The 22971-nt window shown below is 40.6% G+C and overlaps 2 protein-coding genes across 4 annotated transcripts in view; both read left to right on the forward strand.

Moving 5' to 3' along the window:
• cacnb4a (calcium channel, voltage-dependent, beta 4a subunit) overlaps window positions 1–5111 on the forward strand; it is a 50536-nt gene extending 45425 nt beyond the window's left edge. For all 3 annotated transcript variants that reach the window (XR_009828251.1, XM_062067396.1, XM_062067399.1), the window contains one exon: window positions 2985–5111. Coding sequence is in view for 2 of the 3 variants with exons in the window: in XM_062067396.1 (XP_061923380.1) it covers window positions 2985–2993 (9 nt within the window). In the remaining variant the exon portion in view is untranslated. The remainder of the gene's footprint in view (window positions 1–2984) is intronic.
• Window positions 5112–5326: 215 nt separating this feature from the next.
• On the forward strand, window positions 5327–19636 carry arl5a (ADP-ribosylation factor-like 5A). Its single transcript, XM_062067400.1, has 6 exons — window positions 5327–5673; window positions 10908–10968; window positions 11046–11193; window positions 11786–11869; window positions 11935–12086; window positions 19237–19636. Exons 1-6 carry the CDS (start codon window positions 5628–5630, stop codon window positions 19283–19285), a joined length of 540 nt encoding a protein of 179 aa, XP_061923384.1. The 5' UTR covers window positions 5327–5627; the 3' UTR covers window positions 19286–19636.
• The last annotated feature ends 3335 nt before the right edge of the window (window positions 19637–22971 follow it).

A 22971-nucleotide genomic window follows, 5' to 3' on the forward strand; every position in this document is an offset into this window, starting at 1 on the left:
GATCAAATGAAAAGCTTGAGCAAGCATCACCATACATAGCTCTAAATTCATCATACTTCATCATTTTACCATTCTCATTGATAATATCATTGACAAAAATGATTCCTCTTTCAAACATATTTTTCCAAAAGAAAGGCTTTCCATCTATTACAATATTAGAGTTCATCCATATTAACTGCTGCAAAATATCGTCTCTTTTTTCTGGCACATCAAATTGAAAACACCACTATGAGTGGATTGTTTCCTTTATGACCCCCGCCATGTTTCCCAGCAGACTCTCTGGGAGGGGATCACTTGTAAAAAAGGATAACATTTCTTTTGATACAGTACATGTTTTTTGTCCAACAGGACATTTGTGTACCACTCAATGTTTAAATACATCTTTGGAACAATTGATGCTTTTAAAGACAGACACATAGCTTCAAGGTTGAGAAGTTTCAGGCCCCCATATTCATACTCTTTGTACAAAACCTTTCTTTTAATCTTTTCTGGTTTGCCGTTCCAGACAAAATCGAAGACCCTCCGCTCATAAATCTTAAAAAAGTTTTGTGATGGAGCTGGTAATGACAAAAACAAATAAATAAATTGAGGAATAATTAACGAGTTGGCAATAGACATTTTACCATACAAGGTTAGGGATTTCCCTTTCCATAATTGCATAATTTTGTCCAGCTTTCTTAGTCGATTATCATACTTTACTGAGCCTAGATCTTCCAGATTTTCTGGGACAACAACACCAAGTATGTTAACTGGTCCATCTGTCCACAAAACAGGCACTTTGCATTCCATTCGAAAGGACGTTCCCTTTAGATTTCCGATCCTTAACATTTTACATTTATCATAATTAAGCTTAAGGCCAGATTGCTGTGAAAATATGTCCAAAAGATTAAGAAGGTTCCGCAAACAATGAGGAAAAATCTTATCTTTGTGAATCAGCCTTTTCTGACATGAACTTCATCAAGAACAAACACAGAACACGCCTCACTGATGCACATCTGCAAGACTCACTCAGAGTTGCAGTGTCAAGTTACACACCAGAGTACAACACACTAGTTAACAGCATGCAATGCCAGGCTTCCCACTAACTGACAAAGAAACAGATAACAGATTTGGTGTCCAGTTCAAAGTGTGACATGATTTAAAAATTTGAGAGTTTACTTTTGTATTTTACATGAGTTATTATTTGTACAAACATGGTGCAAAGTAATTCATGATTTGTTAAAAAATGTTAGTGGCTAGCTAGTTAAAATGGGATATTGTGATTTCACAAGACTGTCTTAGAAGTGATCATTTGAAAATGTTCAATTTGAAAAATGTGCACTTAGAGAAAATATAAAAATAAAGTGTTGCAAGTCTGGCAATTTATTTAAGTGGTTATCAAACTGGTAGCCCTTCGCATTAACCAGTACCCAAGAAGTAGCCCTTGGTTTCAAAAAGGTTGGTGACCCCTGTTATAGACTATATAGTATATACCGCATGTTATTTTTGTACAACAACAACTTCAGCTGTCGAACGTTATAAGGTACAAATTCAACAAGTACAACATTAGCACGGACGGTATAGCCAAGTTGTGGTTAAGAAGGTGGATTTTTGTTCCTTATATTTACCAGAAAGGAAGTGATCCGAACACACGACCCGGGACTTTGGGGGACTCCAGTGAGAACCGTCCTCGTTTTCCCAGTGTAAAGCTGCGAGCCATTTGTCTCGTCTCTGTGGGCTTTTATCACACTTTGGCAGAACAAAATACAACCTTTGTTTTCCCTGTTTCCAGTTGTGGTTAGAACAACCAAAAACAACACCGTTTTTCTGCATTTTGGAGGCAGAATGACGGGTTTAACCAGCGTAGGTCGACAGGTTAAAGAGTAATGGCAACGGTTTGTTTTCAACGCCAGTCTGGTTGCTATGGCTCGAAGAACCCGTATGTAGCTCAGTTGCCCGGATGTCGGCCCTCACCCATTGGACCAAAAATACAAAAACAAATCTGTCTGGAGCCGCAAAAAATTAAAAGCCATATTACATGTGTCATGAGATATAAATTGAATTAAGAGGACTTAAAGGAAACTAAATGAGCTCAAATATAGCTACAAATGAGGCATAATGATGCAATGTGTACATATCGCTAGCCTAAATAGCATGTTAGCATCGATTAGCTTGCAGTCATGCAGTGACCAAATATGTCTGATTAGCACTCCACACAAGTCAATAACATCAACAAAACTCACCTTTGTGCACTAATGCACAACGTTAAAAGTGTGGTGGACAAAATGAGACAGAAAAAGAAGTGGCATAAAACACGTCCTAAAAGTCGGAGAAAGTTAAACATGTAAACAAACTATACGGTGAGTTCAAGGACCGGCAAAATGAGTAGGACAAAACGGCGCTCGCCAAATACTCGAATCAGTGAAGCATGTTTAATATAAGCAGTGTGATTTATAACAATTAGGGAGGTTTGTGTCATGTTTGTCCTCCTACAGAAACCATATTAAAACAAAAAAATTGATTTTTCCCCCCTCATCTTTTTCCATTCTTAATACATTTTTGAAAAATCTCCAGAGAGCCACTAGGGCGGCGCTAAAGAGCTGCATGCGGCTCTGGATCCGCGGGTTGCCGACCCCCGGCATAGTTGAAGGGGTGGGGGGTGGGGGTGGGGGGTTTAGTTATGATTAATAACATGTTAAGTACACGTTAATAACATAAAAACCATAAAACGTTGATAAAACTATAATAGGTCGAGCAAAAATGTTTGCGGCACAAATGTAGCTCAAACAAACACATCGAAGACGTTTTGGGAGTTTGGAGGTTTCTGGTTGAAATGTTGACAATGCTGTTTATTTTGTGGGTAAAAGTTTGCAGTGTAAAGCGGAAAAATGGCCTTCAACGCTAATATTAGCATTTTCATAACAAGCACAGCAGCAATTGGTATTTGTGTTATTATTTACTGAGGTACAGTACAGTTGGATTAGTTTATGCCTCTTCTCTCACAGAATGTGTGAAGAATGGCGTTTCCTCCACGTGAAGCCCTGATAAGTCCAACAGAGGAAGAGATGATGCAGTATTATATGCTGCCTGGTGGTTGTTCAAGCACACTGCAGCTAGTCCACTCCTTAATGATTAAGACGCACGCAGGATTCTCACAGGTATGAGGCAAAAACTAGTGTGGCCCTATTGTAATAACAACAAATGTCAGTAAAGTTATCTATTTTGGACCACATCGTAGAAAATAAAACATTAAAAACACAATACTAGAACATCAAAAAAGTATAATCCTACTAATTTCACAATAAAGTCATAATGTATGAACAATATGTTCATCATTTTAGGAGAATAAAGTCATTTGTAGAACCACAGGACAATAGATTTATTCGGCAAGAATAAAGTTGTAATACTAGAAAAAAAGGCACAATTGAATGAGAATGAAGTCGTACACTACTAGAAAAACGAGGTTCAAATTCATTTTAAAAACATAATTTTCGGAAAATAAAGTGTTAAAATATAACAAGATTAAAATTCCTAATTTTTTGAGAGTGAAGTTAAAGTACGACTGGAAATAATTGTTAAAATGTATTTTTTTAAAAAAACAATCATAATTTCAGGAAAATAAAGTGATCAAATGTTACAATTTTAAATTCCTAATGTTTTGAGAGTGAAGTTTTGTACCACGAGAAAAAATACATATTTGTAGGAGAATAAAGTTTTAGTAATATCACAAGAACAAAGTCATCGTTTTATGAGAGCTAAGTCATATTAAAAAAGTAGTTTACAAGAATAAAGTTATTTTCTAAGTAGAAAAAAACCCCACAATTTTACAGAAATATACTTTTACAAATAAAGTCATAGTTTTATGAGAATGAAGTCATAGTACTAGAAGATAATTATTACTATTATTATTATTTTTTTTTTACAAATTTATTAGAAAAAATGTTGTAAAAATATTAAAAGAACAAAATCATAACTATGGGAGAATGAAGTCATAGAACTAATAAAAAACATGTTACAAGTTTGTTTAAATAAAAACATAATTTCAGGAAAATAAAATTAAAATATCACACGATTAAAGTCATCATTTTATGAGAAAAAAGTCAGTAAAAAATTATTTGACAAGAATTAAGTTGTCATTTTTTAAGAGAGAAAAAGAACAATTTTACAGAAATACAAAGTCATAATTTTATGAGAATATATTTACAAGTTTATTAAAAAAACATACAATTATTTTCTACGTGGGGAAAAAAAACTACATTTTAGAGAAATATGCTTTTAAAGATGAAGTCATTGTTTAATGAGAATTAAGTCATACTACTAGAAGATTTATTTTATTATTTTTTTGACCATTTTTTTTTTAGAAAAAATACATATTTGTTGGAGAATAAAGTTGTAAAACTATTACAAGAACAAAATGATAACTTTGGGAGAATGAAGTCCTAGAGCTATTAAAAAACATTTAACAAGTTTGTTTGAATGAAAACATCATTTTAGGAAAATAAAGTGTTCAAATGTTACACGATTAAAGTCAAAATTTTATGAGAAAGAAGTCATAGTAAATAAAATGTACAGAAATACACACAAATAAAGTCATCATTTTATTGGAATGAAGTCATAGTACTAGAGAAACATGTCACAAGTTTATTAAAAAAACACAATTTTAGGAAAATGAAGTGTTAATATAATGATATTGTACACGATTGAAGTCATAATTTTATGAGAATTAAGTATTAGTAAAAAATTTTTTTTTACAAGAATTAAGTTGTAATTTTTATGAGGAAAAACATAATTTTAGGGAAATATAGTTTTACAAATAAAGTCATTTTGTGAGAATAAGTTTGTGCTATTATTAGAAGAAAAAAGCCTTTTAGAAAAATGTATCTTTTACAGGAAATGAAATACATAATTCTAGGAGAATAAAGTTGAAATACGACAAGAACAGATACTGTTTGTGTCATATTCCAACTTTTCCAATTAAATGTCCAGTCTTTTGGAGTCAAGTTGGCATACAAAGTCAATGTTTATATTTGATGACGTGTTGAAGTGATCACGTGTCTTTTTTTATTTCACTTTCACTTTCACGGGCTGCAATGAAACTTGTTGTGTTCATGTATCAGACAACGCACCTCAGTTTTACTTTCACTTTCTGATGTGTGAAGCAGCTGTGCAGGGTGACGTCCAATAGGAATGTGATGACGACATCATTCAATAAATGCTTGTGGTTTTGCCGGTTATGACGTCTTTTTTTCCTCGTCAGGGTGACAGGTGAGCCCGCGTCGAGTCGAAGGTCACGTGACACAGGTACTTTAGTGCGCGCGACTCCGCACAGTGCAGGTGGGAGTTTGGTGCGGAGGAGCGCATGCGCAGTGAGTGACAGCCCGTAGTGCTCAGCTGACAGCGGCTAACTTTAGCCACACAGTGCTAGCTAGCATCAGCGCACTTAAACCCACCAAAGTGTCTCATTTGGCCGCCGAAGTGTCTCATTTGGCCGCCAGGGCAGCTTAGTGAGTGGCGGCAAGTGCAGCATGGCGGCTACGTTTGACAGGCTTGGCAGGCTAGCTAGTTAGCTAGCTGGCTAACTAGCTGCTTAGCATCCAGGCTAACAAGCGGCGAGTAGTGACGCGACACTTCAGCTTCAGAGTCCAGACATGGGAATACTTTTCACCAAACTGTGGCGGCTTTTTAATCACCAAGGTAAGACCAACGTGCTGTTAAATGTTTATTTCCACAACGCGGACAAAGGCCAGCTAACGGGCCCGTGCTAGCTCTGTGCTAGCTGTCCGGTCATAACACCATTTTACACCATGACGTCATCATAACACCTTTTTACACCATGACGTCATCATAACACCTTTTTACACCATGACGTCATCATAACACATTTTTTACACTATGACATATACGACAAGCAGTAGAAAATGAATAGATGGATTTACGTCATCATAACACACACGGTATGCGTAACGATAATCGCACAGATACCGTGCGTGATGATAATGAGAATTGTACAGATATTGTACATGATGATAACATAATGATAATCACACAGATACCGTACATAATGATAACACATAAGTACGTAATGATAATTGTAGAGATACTATGTACTTAATGATGATAACACATGCGTAATGATAATTGTAGAGATACTGTACATAATGATGATAACACATTGTAGAGATACTGTACATAATGATAACACATATGTATGTAATGATATTTGTAGAGATATTGTACATAATGATAACACATATTGTAGAGATACTGTACATAATGATAACATGTATGTAATGATAATTGTAGAGATACTGTACATAATGATAACACATATTGTAGAGATACTGTACATGATAACACATATGTATGTAATGATAATTGTAGAGATACTGTACATAATGATAACACATATGTATGTAATGATAATTGTAGAGATACTGTACATAATGATAACACATATTGTAGAGATACTGTACATAATGATAACACATGTATGTAATGATAATTGTAGAGATACTGTACATAATGATGATAACACATGTGCGTAATGATAATTATAGCGATACTGTACATAATGATAACACGTGCGCATACTTGCCAACCGTGAGACCGCCAATATCGGGAGGTCGGGGGTGGGGGGCGTGGTTGGGGGCGTGGTTAAGAGGAGAGTATATTTACATCTAGAATTCACCAACTCAAGTATTTCATATATATATATATATATATATATATATATATATATATATATATATATATATATATATATATATATATATGTATATGTATGAAATACTTGACTTTCAGTGAATTATAGCTAGCTATATATATATATATATATATATATATATATATATATATATATATATATATATATATATATATATATATATATATATATATATATTTATTTTATTATGCATATAAATAAAATAAATACTTGAATTTCAGTGTTCCGGGGGCTATCCAGTAGATGGCAGTATTGTCCTGTTTAACTTCTCCTCCGTTCATGACGCACATGATGTGCGTAATGATATTTGTAGAGATACTGTACATAATGATAACATGTGTGTGATGATAATTTTAGAGATATTGTACATAATGATAACACATGTAGTAATGATAATTGTAGAGATACTGTACATGATGATGATAACACATGTAGTAATGATAATTATAGAGATACTGTATATAATGATTACACATGTGCGTAATGATAATTGTAGAGATACTGTACATAATGATGATAACATGTGCGTGATGATAATTGTAGAGATATTGTACATAATGATAACACATGTGCTTAATGATAATTGTAGAGATACTGTACATGATGATGAAAACACATGTAGTAATGATAATTGTAGAGATACTGTACATGATGATAACACACATGTACATAATGATAATCACACAGATACCGTACATAATGATAACACATAAGTACGTAATGACAATTGTAGAGATACTGTACATAATGATGATAACACAAGTAATAATGATAATTGTAGAGATACTGTACATAATGATGATAACACATGTAATAATGATAATTGTAGAGATACTGTACATAATGATAACATGTGCGTGATGATAATTGTAGAGATATTGTACATAATGATAACACATGTGCTTAATGATAATTGTAGAGATACTGTACATGATGATGAAAACACATGGAGTAATGATAATTGTAGAGATACTGTACATGATGATAACACACATGTACATAATGATAATCACACAGATACCGTACATAATGATAACACATAAGTACGTCATGACAATTGTAGAGATACTGTACATAATGATGATAACACATGTAATAATGATAATTGTAGAGATACTGTACTAATGATAATCGCACATGGTGTACCTAATGTGATGGGTGAGTGCCGATTACAGGGAAGATGATTATTAATAAATCTGCTTTGAGAGGACTTTTGCTGAGTGCTCAGTAAATGAACATAATTAACATCAACCCAGCGTTGTCACAAGTGTAAAAAGAAGTGAAGCAGTATAATAGAAATGTGAGGTTCAAACAGTCTTTTGAAGGTGGAGAAGTGACTCCCCGGTGTGAGCCGTTCGTTCATTTGAATTCATTTCAATGTGAATTCCTGCTGTTTGAAGCTTTGAACCGGAAGTAAACGTGCTGTTTAGTAGAGATATACTGTATATTCTATTTTTACATTCATCGCACTTCGGACACGGACGATCATAAAATTGATTAATAAACGTCAGTAATGGATAATAGATGTATTTATTGTAAATAAAGACCGTTCTAAAATGTGTCTGACAGCAGCGAGAGATCTGACTAGTTCCTTTACTATAGAACACTTATGTTCCAATTTGGAACACATTCATTTAATAAATGTGGATATTAATTTAACTGTTTCATATTACAAATACACTGTTTTTTAAAGTGATGAACGCTTATTTAGTGAAACGAAAATAAATGTAAAACTGCATCAATATATACAAATTAAAGATGCATCAATAATCGATTTGTAATCGAATTGTAGCTCTTGAATCGTAATCGAATGTTGAGGTGCCCAAAGATTCCCACCTAACATTTAGTCTCCTTGCTGTCCATAGCGTTTCTACTCTCATACATCACTCCAAGCAACGTTTGTAAGTTTTACAATATAACTAAAACAAATCTTACTTACTAAACCGTCCCATGTGTGATGTCCTCTGGAGTGTTTTCATGCACATTTGAACCTGCTAGCGTCCTTAGCATCAGCTAGTACGCTAACACGTTTACGAGTGTTTGTGTTAGTATTATTAACTTACAATAACATTATTTTTGTATTGTTTCACTTTCACAAATTCCTCAGTAAATTCACCTAAACGTCAGCGTGGAGTTATTGAGTCTGTTTAGCTGATTGGAGAGCTAGTTTGCGCAGCTAGTGGGTCCATGATCATGACTTCTGTTTTGTTTGATCAGCCGTTTTACTGCCGTGTTACAGACACTGTTTGGAAACAATTAATGTATGTAAATAAACATTTACTGTGTAAATAACTCATTTATATATCTGCCACTTATAGTCAGGTGCGGCTAATATATGGAACAATATATATTTTGTGAAAAAGGTTGTGGGTGTGGTGCGTTCTGTAGTCCAGAATATACCTACTATTCATGTTGTTCAGTAGTCCAGAATATACCTACTATTCATGTTGTTCTGTAGTCCAGAATATACATACTATTCATGTTGTTCTGTAGTCCAGAATATACCTACTATTCATGTTGTTCAGTAGTCCAGAATATACCTACTATTCATGTTGTTTTGTAGTCCAGAATATACCTACTATTCATGTTGTTCAGTAGTCCGGAATATACCTGCTATTCATGTTGTTCTGTAGTCCAGAATATACCTACTATTCATGTTGTTCAGTAGTCCAGAATATACATACTATTCATGTTGTTCTGTAGTCCATAATATACCTACTATTCATGTTCTGTAGTCCAGAATATACCTACTATTCATGTTGTTCTGTAGTCCAGAATATACCTACTATTCATGTTGTTCTGTAGTCCAGAATATACCTACTATTCATGTTGTTCTGTAGTCCAGAATATACCTACTATTCATGTTGTTCTGTAGTCCAGAATATACCTACTATTCATGTTCTGTAGTCCAGAATATACCTACTATTCATGTTGTTCTGTAGTCCAGAATATACCTACTATTCATGTTGTTCTTTAGTCCAGAATATACCTACTATTCATGTTGTTCTGTAGTCCAGAATATACCTACTATTCATGTTCTGTAGTCCAGAATATACCTACTATTCATGTTGTTCTGTAGTCCAGAATATACCTACTATTCATGTTCTGTAGTCCAGAATATACCTACTATTCATGTTGTTCTGTAGTCCAGAATATACATACTATTCATGTTGTTCTGTAGTCCAGAATATACATACTATTCATGTTGTTCTGTAGTCCAGAATATACCTACTATTCATGTTGTTCTGTAGTCCAGAATATACATACTATTCATGTTCTGTAGTCCAGAATATACCTACTATTCATGTTCTGTAGTCCAGAATATACATACTATTCATGTTGTTCAGTAGTCCAGAATATACCTACTATTCATGTTCTGTAGTCCAGAATATACCTACTATTCATGTTGTTCTGTAGTCCAGAATATACCTACTATTCATGTTCTGTAGTCCAGAATATACCTACTATTCATGTTCTGTAGTCCAGAATATACCTACTATTCATGTTGTTCTGTAGTCCAGAATATACCTACTATTCATGTTCTGTAGTCCAGAATATACCTACTATTCATGTTGTTCAGTAGTCCAGAATATACCTACTATTCATGTTCTGTAGTCCAGAATATACCTACTATTCATGTTCTGTAGTCCAGAATATACCTACTATTCATGTTGTTCTGTAGTCCAGAATATACCTACTATTCATGTTGTTCAGTAGTCTAGAATATACCTACTATTCATGTTGTTCTGTAGTCCAGAATATACCTACTATTCATGTTGTTCAGTAGTCTAGAATATACCTACTATTCATGTTCTGTAGTCCAGAATATACCTACTATTCATGTTGTTCAGTAGTCCAGAATATACCTACTATTCATGTTCTGTAGTCCAGAATATACCTACTATTCATGTTGTTCTGTAGTCCAGAATATACCTACTATTCATGTTGTTCAGTAGTCTAGAATATACCTACTATTCATGTTCTGTAGTCCAGAATATACCTACTATTCATGTTGTTCTGTAGTCCAGAATATACCTACTATTCATGTTCTGTAGTCCAGAATATACCTACTATTCATGTTGTTCTGTAGTCCAGAATATACATACTATTCATGTTGTTCTGTAGTCCTTGAACAAAGCACATGGTGCAGAAACAAAAGTGCATGATCCAGATCACTCAGTCTTCTTCCTGCTCCACCTTGCAGAGCACAAAGTCATCATAGTGGGTCTAGACAACGCAGGCAAGACCACCATCCTCTACCAGTTGTGAGTACCTTCCTGCTCCTTGAACACACCTGGCAGAAGTACCTGCAGGACGTGAGTCAGGTCTTGTCTCCATGCAGCTCCATGAACGAGGTGGTGCACACCTCGCCCACCATTGGCAGCAACGTGGAGGAGATCGTGGTCAACAACACACACTTCCTGATGTGGGACATCGGGGGCCAGGAGTCGCTCAGGTCCTCGTGGAACACCTACTACACCAACACCGAGGTAAACACCTACTACACCAACACCGAGGTAAACACCTACTACACCAACACCGAGGTAAACACCTACTACACCAACATCGAGGTAAACACCTACTACACCAACACCGAGGTAAACACCTACTCCACCAACACCGAGGTAAACACCTACTCCACCAACACCGAGGTAAACACCTACTGCACCAACACAGAGGTAAACACCTACTGCACCAACACAGAGGTAAACACCTACTACACCAACACCGAGGTAAACACCTACTCCACCAACACCGAGGTAAACATCTACTCCACCAACACCGAGGTAAACACCTACTACACCAACACCGAGGTAAACACCTACTGCACCAACACCGAGGTAAACACCTACTCCACCAACACCGAGGTAAACACCTACTGCACCAACACCGAGGTAAACACCTACTCCACCAACACCGAGGTAAACACCTACTGCACCAACACCGAGGTAAACACCTACTGCACCAACACCGAGGTAAACACCTACTCCACCAACACCGAGGTAAACACCTACTGCACCAACACTGAGGTAAAGGACTCCACTGTGTCCCAGGCGCTCTTCAAGGTGTGTTCTCTTGTAGTTTGTCATCGTGGTGGTGGACAGCACAGACCGAGAGAGGATCTCGGTCACCAAAGAGGAGCTCTACAAGATGCTGGCACATGAGGTGAGAAGGTCTCCTCCCACCTGTCACCTGTCACCTGTGCTAAATGACATGTTGGCGCCCTGTAGGACCTGAGGAAGGCGGGACTTCTGGTGTTCGCCAACAAGCAGGACGTGAAAGGTCGCATGTCCGTGGCTGAGATCTCCCAGAGTCTGCAGCTGACCTCCGTCAAGGACCACCAGTGGCACATCCAGGCCTGCTGCGCCCTCACCGGAGAAGGGTGAGTGCCCTACAGGGGTCAAACTCACCTTTATTGAGGGCCACATCCTCTTCATAGGGCCGCTTGTTACAGTGTACATTTCAACTTAGGACCATTTGTATTGAATACTTTTTTATAACTCGCTCTCAAGTCTTAAGTCAAAGTGACGAGCAGATATTCAAGCGTGCCACGTAAAGTAATGTGGCAGGCCACTTAAAATAATGTAGTAAAGTAATGTGGCAGGCCACTTAAAATAATGTAGTAAAGTAATGTGGCAGGCCACTTAAAATAATGTAGTAAAGTAATGTGGCAGGCCACTTAAAGTAATGTAGTAAAGTAATGTGGCAGGCCACTTAAAGTAATGTAGTAAAGTAATGTGGCAGGCCACTTAAAGTAATGTAGTAAAGTAATGTGGCAGGCCACTTAAAATAATGTAGTAAAGTAATGTGGCAGGCCACTTAAAATAATGTAGTAAAGTAATGTGGCAAGCCAATTAAAATGTAGTAATGTGGCAGGCCACTTAAAATAATGTAGTAAAGTAATGTGGCAGGCCACTTAAAATAATGTAGTGAAGTATGTGACAGGCCACTTAAAATAATGTAGTAAAGTAATGTGGCAGGCCACTTAAAATAATGTAGTAAAGTAATGTGGCAGGCCACTTAAAATAATGCAGTAAAGTAATGTGGCAGGCCACTTAAAATAATGTAGTAATGTGGCAGGCCACTTAAAGTAAGGTGTCAGACCATATAAAATAAGGTGACGGACCACATAAAATAAGGTGGCAGGCCACATAATATAATGTGGCAGGCCACATAAATAATGTGGCAGGCCACGTAAATAAGGTGGCAGGCCACATAAATAATGTGGCAGGCCACATAATATAAGGTGTCAGGCAACGTAAAATAAGGTGGCAGGCCACGTAAAATAATGTGGCAGGCCACGTCAAATAAGGTGGCAGGCCACATAATATAAGGTGGCAGGCCACATAATATAAGGTGTCAGGCCACATAATATAAGGTGTCAGGCCACATAATATAATGTGGCAGGCCACATAAAATAAGGTGGCAGGCCACGTAAAATAATGTGGCAGGCCACGTAAAATAATGTGGCAGGCCACGTAAAATAAGGTGGCAGGCCACGTAAAATAAGGTGGCAGGCCACGTAAAATAATGTGGCAGGCCACGTAAAATAATGTGGCAGGCCACGTAAAATAATGTGGCAGGCCACGTAAAATAAGGTGGCAGGCCACGTAAAATAAGGTGGCAGGCCACGTAAAATAATGTGGCAGGCCACGTAAAATAATGTGGCAGGCCACATAAAATAAGGTGGCAGGCCACATAAAATAAGGTGGCAGGCCAGATAGAATAATGTGGCGAACCACATAAAATAAGGTGTCAGACCACATAATATAAGGTGGCAGGCCACATAATATTAGGTGGCAGGCCACATAAAATAATGTGGCAGGCCACATAAAATAATGTGGCAGGCCACATAAAATAATGTGGCAGGCCACGTAAAATAATGTGGCAGGCCACGTAAAATAATGTGGCAGGCCACGTAGAATAATGTGGCGAACCACATAAAATAAGGTGTCAGGCCACATAATATAAGGTGTCAGGCCATTTCAAATAAGGTGTCAGGCCACATAATATAAGGTGTCAGGCAACATAAAATAAGGTGTCAGGTCACATAAAATAAGGTGGGAGGCCATGTAAAATAATGTGGCAGGCCACATAATATAATGTGGCAGGCCACATAATATAATGTGGCAGGCCACATAATATAAGGTGGCAGGCCATATCAAATAAGGTGTCAGGCCACATAATATAAGGTGTCAGGCAACATAAAATAAGGTGTCAGGTCACATAAAATCAATCAATCAATCAATCAATCAATGTTTATTTATATAGCCCTAAATCACAAGTGTCTCAAAGGGCTGTACAAGCCACAACGACATCCTCGGTACAGAGCCCACATACGGGCAAGGAAAAACTCACCCCAGTGGGACGTCGGTGAATGACTATGAGAAACCTTGGAGAGGACCGCATATGTGGGTAACCCCCCCCCTCTAGGGGAGACCGAAAGCAACGGATGTCGAGTGGGTCTGACATAACATTGTGAAAGTCCAGTCCACAGTGGATCCAACACATCAGCGGGAGTCCAGTCCACAGCGGGGCCAACAGGAAACCATCCCGAGCGGAGACGGGTCAGCAGCGCAGAGATGTCCCCAACCGATGCACAGGCTAGTGGTCCACCCGGGGTCCCGACTCTGGACAGCCAGCACTTCATCCATGGCCACCGGACCTATGCAACTCCCCCTCGCAAGGGACAGGGGAGAAGAGGAGAGAAGAAAAGAAACGGCAGATCAACTGGTCTAAAAAAGGGGGGGTCTATTTAAAGGCTAGATTATACAAATGAGTTTTAAGATGGGACTTAAATGCTTCTACTGAGGTAGCATCTCTAACTGTTACCGGGAGGGCATTCCAGAGTACTGGAGCCCCAATAGAAAACGCTCTATAGCCCGCAGACTTTTTTTTGGCTCTGGGAATCACTAATAAGCCGGAGTTCTTTGAACGCAGATTTCTTGTCGGGACATATGGTACAATACAATCGGCGAGATAGGCTGGAGCTAAACCGTGTAATATTTTATACGTAAGTAGTAAAACCTTAAAGTGGCATCTTAAGTGCACAGGAAGCCAGTGCAGGTGAGCCAGTATAGGCGTAATATGATCAAACTTTCTTGTTTTTGTCAAAAGCCTTGCAGCCGCATTTTGTACCAACTGTAATCTTTTAATGCTAGACATAGGGAGGCCCGAAAATAATACATTACAGTAATCGAGACGAGACGTAACGAACGCATGAATAATGATCTCAGCGTCGCTAGTGGACAAGATGGAACGAATTTTAGCGATATTACGGAGATGAAAGAAGGCCGTTTTAGTAACACTCTTAATGTGTGACTCAAACGAGAGAGTTGGGTGGAAGATAATACCCAGATTCTTTACCGAGTATCCTTGTTTAATTGTTTGGTTGTCAAATGTTAAGGTGGTATTATTAAATAGATGTTGGTGTCTAGCAGGACCGATAATCAGCATTTCCGTTTTCTTAGCGTTGAGTTGCAAAAAGTTAGCGGACATCCATTGTTTAATTTCATTAAGACACGCCTCCAGCTGACTACAGTCCGGCGTGTTGGTCAGCTTTAGGGGCATGTAGAGTTGAGTGTCATCAGCATAACAGTGAAAGCTAACACCGTACTTGCGTATGATGTCACCCAGCGGCAGCATGTAAATACTAAAGAGTGCAGGGCCAAGAACCGAACCCTGGGGAACTCCGCACGTTACCTTGACATAGTCCGAGGTCACATTGTTATGGGAGACGCACTGCATCCTGTCAGTAAGATAAGAGTTAAACCAAGACAAGGCTAAGTCTGACATACCAATACGTGTTTTGATACGCTCTAATAAAATATTATGATCAACAGTATCGAAAGCGGCGCTAAGATCAAGAAGCAGCAACATAGATGACGCATCAGAATCCATTGTTAGCAATAGATCATTAGTCATTTTTGCGAGGGCTGTCTCCGTAGAGTGATTTGCCCTGAAATCGGATTGAAAAGGTTCACAGAGATTGTTAGTCACTAAGTGTTCATTTAGCTGCTGTGCAACAGTTTTTTCGAGAATTTTGGAAATAAACGGAAGGTGGGAGACCGGTCGGTAGTTTACCATGAGGTCAGGATCGAGGTTAGGTCTTTTGAGCAGAGGATGAATAACCGCTTTTTTGAATGCTAGGGGAACAGTGCCGGAGGAAAGTGATAAGTTTATAATATTTAACACTGATGGACCTAATAATACAAACAGTTCCTTGATAAGTTTCCCAGGAAGTGGGTCAAGTAAACATGTTGTTTGTTTTATCCCACTTACACGCTGTAATAATTCCTCTAATGTTATTTCATCAAAAATAGAGAGACTATTTTGGAGGGCAGTGTCCGTCGTATATACAGTCGTATTTGTGTTAATAGAGCCCAGTTGTAGCTGGGATGCGTTGTCTTTAATCTCCTTTCTAATGAGTTCAATTTTCTTATTAAAGAAATTCATAAAATCATCTGCCGAGTGGGTGGAGCTACTGGGAGGAGTCCCTTGTTGGGTTAGCGATGCTACTGTACTAAACAGAAATTTAGGATCGTTTTTGTTGAGGCGGATGAGATTTGAGTAGTATTTAGTTTTAGCTAAGGTAAGCATGCGTTTATAAGTTATTAAACTATCACTCCATGCTTGATGGAAAACCTCAAGTTTAGTCGCGCGCCATTTGCGTTCCAGTTTTCTACATGATAATTTCTGAGCTCTAATTTCTTCTGTAAACCATGGGGTGCGCCTTTTAGGGGCCCTTTTTTGCTTTAGCGGTGCTATACTATCAATAATTTCGCGCAAGGCATCGTCAAAGTTGTTAGTGAGTTTATCAATAGAGCCGACATAATTTGGGAATGGTGCTATTACCGAAGGCAGTAGGTCAGCAAGAGTCATCGTTGTGGCAGCATTAATGTTGCGGCCGCTATAGCAGTTATTATTATTATTAGCTTGTTGACAAAGAGTCAAAACTTCAAATTTTATAAGGTAATGATCGGACATTACTTTAGTATATGGAAGTATCATAACTTTGGAGGTGGTGACACCCCTGACAAGCACTAGATCTATTGTATTACCGTTGCGATGCGTGGGTTCATGTATTATTTGTGTAAGACCACAGCTATCAATTATGGTTTGGAGCGCCACGCACTGAGGGTCCGATGGGGTATTCATATGGATATTAAAGTCCCCCATTATGATTATATTGTCGGCGTGCGTCACTAGATCAGCAACGAACTCTGAGAATTCACTGATAAAGTCCGAATAGGGCCCAGGGGGGCGGTAGATAACAGCCAGGTCGAGAGGTAGCGGTGTGACAGACCTCATAGTAAGCACCTCAAACGATTTATATTTATTATTTAGGTTAGGGGTAAGGTTGAAATTTTCATTGTATATTAGTGCGACACCCCCTCCCCTTTTAAGAGGGCGGGCAACATGCGCATTCGTATAGTTAGGAGGAGATGCCTCATTGAGCGCAAAAAATTTGTCCGGTTTGAGCCAGGTTTCGCTAAGACCAATGACGTTAAGATTGTTGTCTCTAATGACCTCATTAACCAATAACGCCTTGGGAGACAATGATCTTATGTTTAAAAAGCCCATATTATAGGTATTGGGCTGTTTTGACGAGTTTTTGTTAAGATTATCCGTAGTGGCAATATTAACAATGTTGCGTTTATTATGCGTAGTGCACTTTAAATAGTTTCGACCATATCTAGGAATTGATATGACGGGAATTTTCCGATTGTTTGCTTGGTGCTGCAATAGACTGGACATATCATAATTTGCCACCTCAGTAGAATGCATGTCCACCCCTGACACAGACACAACAGAAAAAACATTATGTGAATTGTGTATTATTCTAAGAGAATTGCTATGCGTACATGGATTATCCAGCCTGGCGCTGGCTAGTTCTAGCTTAACTGACTCCTCACCCGGACTAACAGACATTGTAGTTGCCTGTGACCGGGCTTGCTCTAGTGTAGTCAGTCAAGTGAGACTTAAATAGTAGTCTATGTTTCTAGACAGGATGATGGCGCCTTCCTGGTTAGGGTGAAGGCCGTCTCTCATCAGCAAGCCTGGTTTGCCCCAGAAAGAGGGCCAGTTATCAATAAACGTTAGTCCCTTCTGCCTACAGTAGCTAGCCAACCACTTGTTAAGCGAGACTAATCTGCTATATCTCTCATCATTGCCTCTCGCAGGCAGGGGGCCAGAGACAATTACTCGATGCCTGGACATCTTTCTGGCGAGATCACAAGTCCTGGCTATGTTTCTCTTTGTAATCTCTGACTGTCTCATTCTAGTGTCATTGGAGCCAACGTGTACAACTATATTCGCATAATTAGTGGTGCGATTAGCCTGTCGTACGTGTTTACTAGGCCTGTTGCGAGTTAGCTCCCTAAGATTAGCTTCAATGTCAGGTGCTCTGGCCCCGGGGATACACTTTATTGTGGCTGGTTTGCTAAGCTTTATGTTTCGGGTGATGGAGTCCCCTATAACTAAGGTGTGGTGCCCGGTAGACTGGGGTGTAGGACTAGCTAAAGAGCTAAATCTATTATGCGTCTCAACCGGTACACCGTAGCTTGTAGGCCGCTTAGGACTGCTACAAGCTGGGCTAGTTAGCTCGCTACAGCTAACGCTAGCAGATGTGTCCGCAACATCTAAAGTTACGACATTACTCTGCTCTAACTGGCGGACACGGCCCTCTAGCAGAGCCAACCTCTCCGTGAGTATGGTGCAAGACGCGCAGGAAGCCATTACTCACAGTGTTTTCTGTCACCGAGTGAAGTTCCTGCTGTCCTCAGGGAAGTGGTCGCGGTCTGTAGGAGTAGCTTCTTACTGACCGGCGCTGCCTTTCTCCGCGCTAGCTTAGCAGCTAGCTAGCTGAGGAAAGGGTGGTGGGACAGAGATCGGGTGATTTGCAAGTTAAATAGTACCACTAAAAATGTTTGAGAAGTGATAAAGAAAGCTGTAGAACAATTAAAAGCACACAGATAGAGCGCTACTTAGCTTTTTCGCAACAGCGAACAGACGGCGAGCAGTCACGCACGGTGAACCGGAACCGGAAGTCAAGGTGGGAGGCCACATAAAATAAGGTGGGAGGCCACATAAAATAATGTGGGAGGCCACATAATATAATGTGGCAGGCCACATAAAATAAGGTGGCAGGCCACATAATATAAGGTGGCAGGCCACATAATATAAGGTGGCAGGCCACATAATATAATGTGGCAGGCCACATAATATAATGTGGCAGGCCACATAATATAATGTGGCAGGCCACATAAAATAATGTGGCAGGCCACGTAAGATAAGGTGGCAGGCCACGTAAGATAAGGTGGCAGGCCACGTAAGATAAGGTGGCAGGCCACGTAAGATAAGGTGGCAGGCCACGTAAAATAAGGTGGCAGGCCACGTAAAATAAGGTGTCAGGCCACGTCAAATAAGGTGTCAGGCCACATCAAATAAGGTGTCAGGCCACATTGAAAGATGATGTTGTCCTGGGTCTTGAGTGTGACCAGGTTCTATAAGTCTCTATGTGCCTCCCTCAGCCTGTGCCAAGGTCTGGAGTGGATGATGTCACGACTGCGTGTCAGATGATGAGCCAGGACGACCCCACCCTGCGCGTGGTCTTGGTCTTGGTCTTGGTCGTGGTCGTGGTCTTGGTGATCCTCCATGGACATGGACATGGACATGAGTATGATGAAGAAGAGGAGAAGCTGTGAAGTGTCAGGACTCTCTTGGACTAAGAAACCACAACTGTGAGCTTTTCTTCCCAAACATTCTGCACGCTTTTCCTGTCCACCACAAGATGGACGTCCTTCTGGACCCTGTGGCCTTGCAGTATTAGTGCCCCGGCTGCTGATGGTGTATTTGATGAAGTATTGTTTGAAGTTGGTGCCTGCAGCTTCTCCTTCTTCAGACCCTGGACATTAAATACTTTTGATCTCACCATCAACATTCTTCTTCTTCTTCTACTACTACACCTGTCAACATGTCACCTGCCCTGCTACATCATTACTGAACACTACACCTGTCAACATGACACCTGTCAACATGTCACCTGCCCTGCTACATCATTACTGAACACTACACCTGTCAACATGACACCTGTCAACATGTCACCTGCCCTACACCTGTCAACATGTCACCTGCCCTACACCTGTCAACATGTCACCTGCCCTACACCTGTCAACATGTCACCTGCCCTACACCTGTCAACATGTCACCTGCCCTGCACCTGTCAACATGTCACCTGCCCTGCACCTGTCAACATGTCACCTGCCCTGCACCTGTCAACATGTCACCTGCCCTACACCTGTCAACATGTCACCTGCCCTACACATGTAAACATGTCCCCTGCCCTGCACCTGTCAACATGTCACCTGCCCTACACCTGTCAACATGTCACCTGCCCTACACCTGTCAACATGTCACCTGTCAACATGTCACCTGCCCTACACCTGTCAACATGTCACCTGTCAACATGTCACCTGCCCTACACCTGTCAACATGTCACCTGCCCTACACCTGTCAACATGTCACCTGCCCTACACATGTCAACATGTCACCTGCCCTACACATGTCAACATGTCACCTGCCCTACACCTGTCAACATGTCACCTGCCCTACACCTGTCAACATGTCACCTGCCCTACACCTGTCAACATGTCACCTGCCCTACACATGTCAACATGTCACCTGCCCTACACATGTCAACATGTCACCTGCCCTACACCTGTCAACATGTCACCTGCCCTACACCTGTCAACATGTCACCTGCCCTACACATGTCAACATGTCACCTGCCCTACACATGTCAACATGTCACCTGCCCTACACATGTCAACATGTCACCTGCCCTACACCTGTCAACATGTCACCTGCCCTACACCTGTCAACATGTCACCTGCCCTACACCTGTCAACATGTCACCTGCCCTACACATGTCAACATGTCACCTGCCCTACACATGTCAACATGTCACCTGCCCTACACCTGTCAACATGTCACCTGCCCTACACATGTCAACATGTCACCTGCCCTACACATGTCAACATGTCACCTGCCCTACACATGTCAACATGTCACCTGCCCTACACATGTCAACATGTCACCTGCCCTACACCTGTCAACATGTCACCTGCCCTACACCTGTCAACATGTCACCTGCCCTACACCTGTCAACATGTCACCTGCCCTACACATGTCAACATGTCACCTGCCCTACACATGTCAACATGTCACCTGCCCTACACCTGTCAACATGTCACCTGCCCTACACATGTCAACATGTCACCTGCCCTACACATGTCAACATGTCACCTGCCCTACACCTGTCAACATGTCACCTGCCCTACACATGTCAACATGTCACCTGCCCTACACATGTCAACATGTCACCTGCCCTACACCTGTCAACATGTCACCTGCCCTACACATGTCAACATGTCACCTGCCCTACACATGTCAACATGTCACCTGCCCTACACATGTCAACATGTCACCTGCCCTACACATGTCAACATGTCACCTGCCCTACACCTGTCAACATGTCACCTGCCCTACACATGTCAACATGTCACCTGCCCTACACCTGTCAACATGTCACCTGCCCTACACCTGTCAACATGTCACCTGCCCTACACCTGTCAACATGTCACCTGCCCTACACATGTCAACATGTCACCTGCCCTACACCTGTCAACATGTCACCTGCCCTACACCTGTCAACATGTCACCTGCCCTACACCTGTCAACATGTCACCTGCCCTACACATGTCAACATGTCACCTGCCCTACACCTGTCAACATGTCACCTGCCCTACACCTGTCAACATGTCACCTGCCCTACACATGTCAACATGTCACCTGCCCTACACATGTCAACATGTCACCTGCCCTACACCTGTCAACATGTCACCTGCCCTACACATGTCAACATGTCACCTGCCCTACACCTGTCAACATGTCACCTGCCCTACACCTGTCAACATGTCACCTGCCCTACACCTGTCAACATGTCACCTGCCCTACACATGTCAACATGTCACCTGCCCTACACATGTCAACATGTCACCTGCCCTACACATGTCAACATGTCACCTGCCCTACACATGTCAACATGTCACCTGCCCTACACCTGTAAACATGTCACCTGCCCTACACATGTCAACATGTCACCTGCCCTACACCTGTCAACATGTCACCTGCCCTACACATGTCAACATGTCACCTGCCCTACACATGTCAACATGTCACCTGCCCTACACATGTCAACATGTCACCTGCCCTACACATGTCAACATGTCACCTGCCCTACACATGTCAACATGTCACCTGCCCTACACCTGTCAACATGTCACCTGCCCTACACCTGTCAACATGTCACCTGCCCTACACATGTCAACATGTCACCTGCCCTACACATGTCAACATGTCACCTGCCCTACACCTGTCAACATGTCACCTGCCCTACACCTGTCAACATGTCACCTGCCCTACACCTGGGACTAAAACAACAACAACACACTAGGTGAGGGAGTAAAACAACAACAACACACTAGTTGAGGGACTAAAACAACAACAACACACTAGTTGAGGGACTAAAACAACAACAACAACACACTAGGTGAGGGAGTAAAACAACAACAACAACACACTAGGTGAGGGAGTAAAACAACAGCAACACACTAGTTGAGGGACTAAAACAACAACAACACACTAGTTGAGGGACTAAAACAACAACAAGACACTAAGTGAGGGAGTAAAACAACAACAAGACACTAGGTGAGGGAGTAAAACAACAACAACACACTAGGTGAGGGAGTAAAACAACAACAACACACTAGGTGAGGGAGTAAAACAACAACAACACACTAGGTGAGGGAGTAAAACAACAACAAGACACTAGGTGAGGGAGTAAAACAACAACTACACACTAGGTGAGGGAGTAAAACAACAACAACACACTAGGTGAGGGAGTAAAACAACAACAACACACTAGGTGAGGGAGTAAAACAACAACAACACACTAGGTGAGGGAGTAAAACAACAACACACTAGGTGAGGGAGTAAAACAACAACACACTAGGTGAGGGAGTAAAACAACAACAAGACACTAGGTGAGGGAGTAAAACAACAACTACACACTAGGTGAGGGAGTAAAACAACAACAACACACTAGGTGAGGGAGTAAAACAACAACAACAAGACACTAGGTGAGGGAGTAAAACAACAACAACACACTAGTTGAGGGAGTAAAACAACAACAAGACACTAGGTGA

Source organism: Entelurus aequoreus, linkage group LG13 (genome assembly GCF_033978785.1).
Source record: "Entelurus aequoreus isolate RoL-2023_Sb linkage group LG13, RoL_Eaeq_v1.1, whole genome shotgun sequence".
In the NCBI taxonomy this organism is placed as follows: Eukaryota; Metazoa; Chordata; class Actinopteri; order Syngnathiformes; family Syngnathidae; genus Entelurus; species Entelurus aequoreus.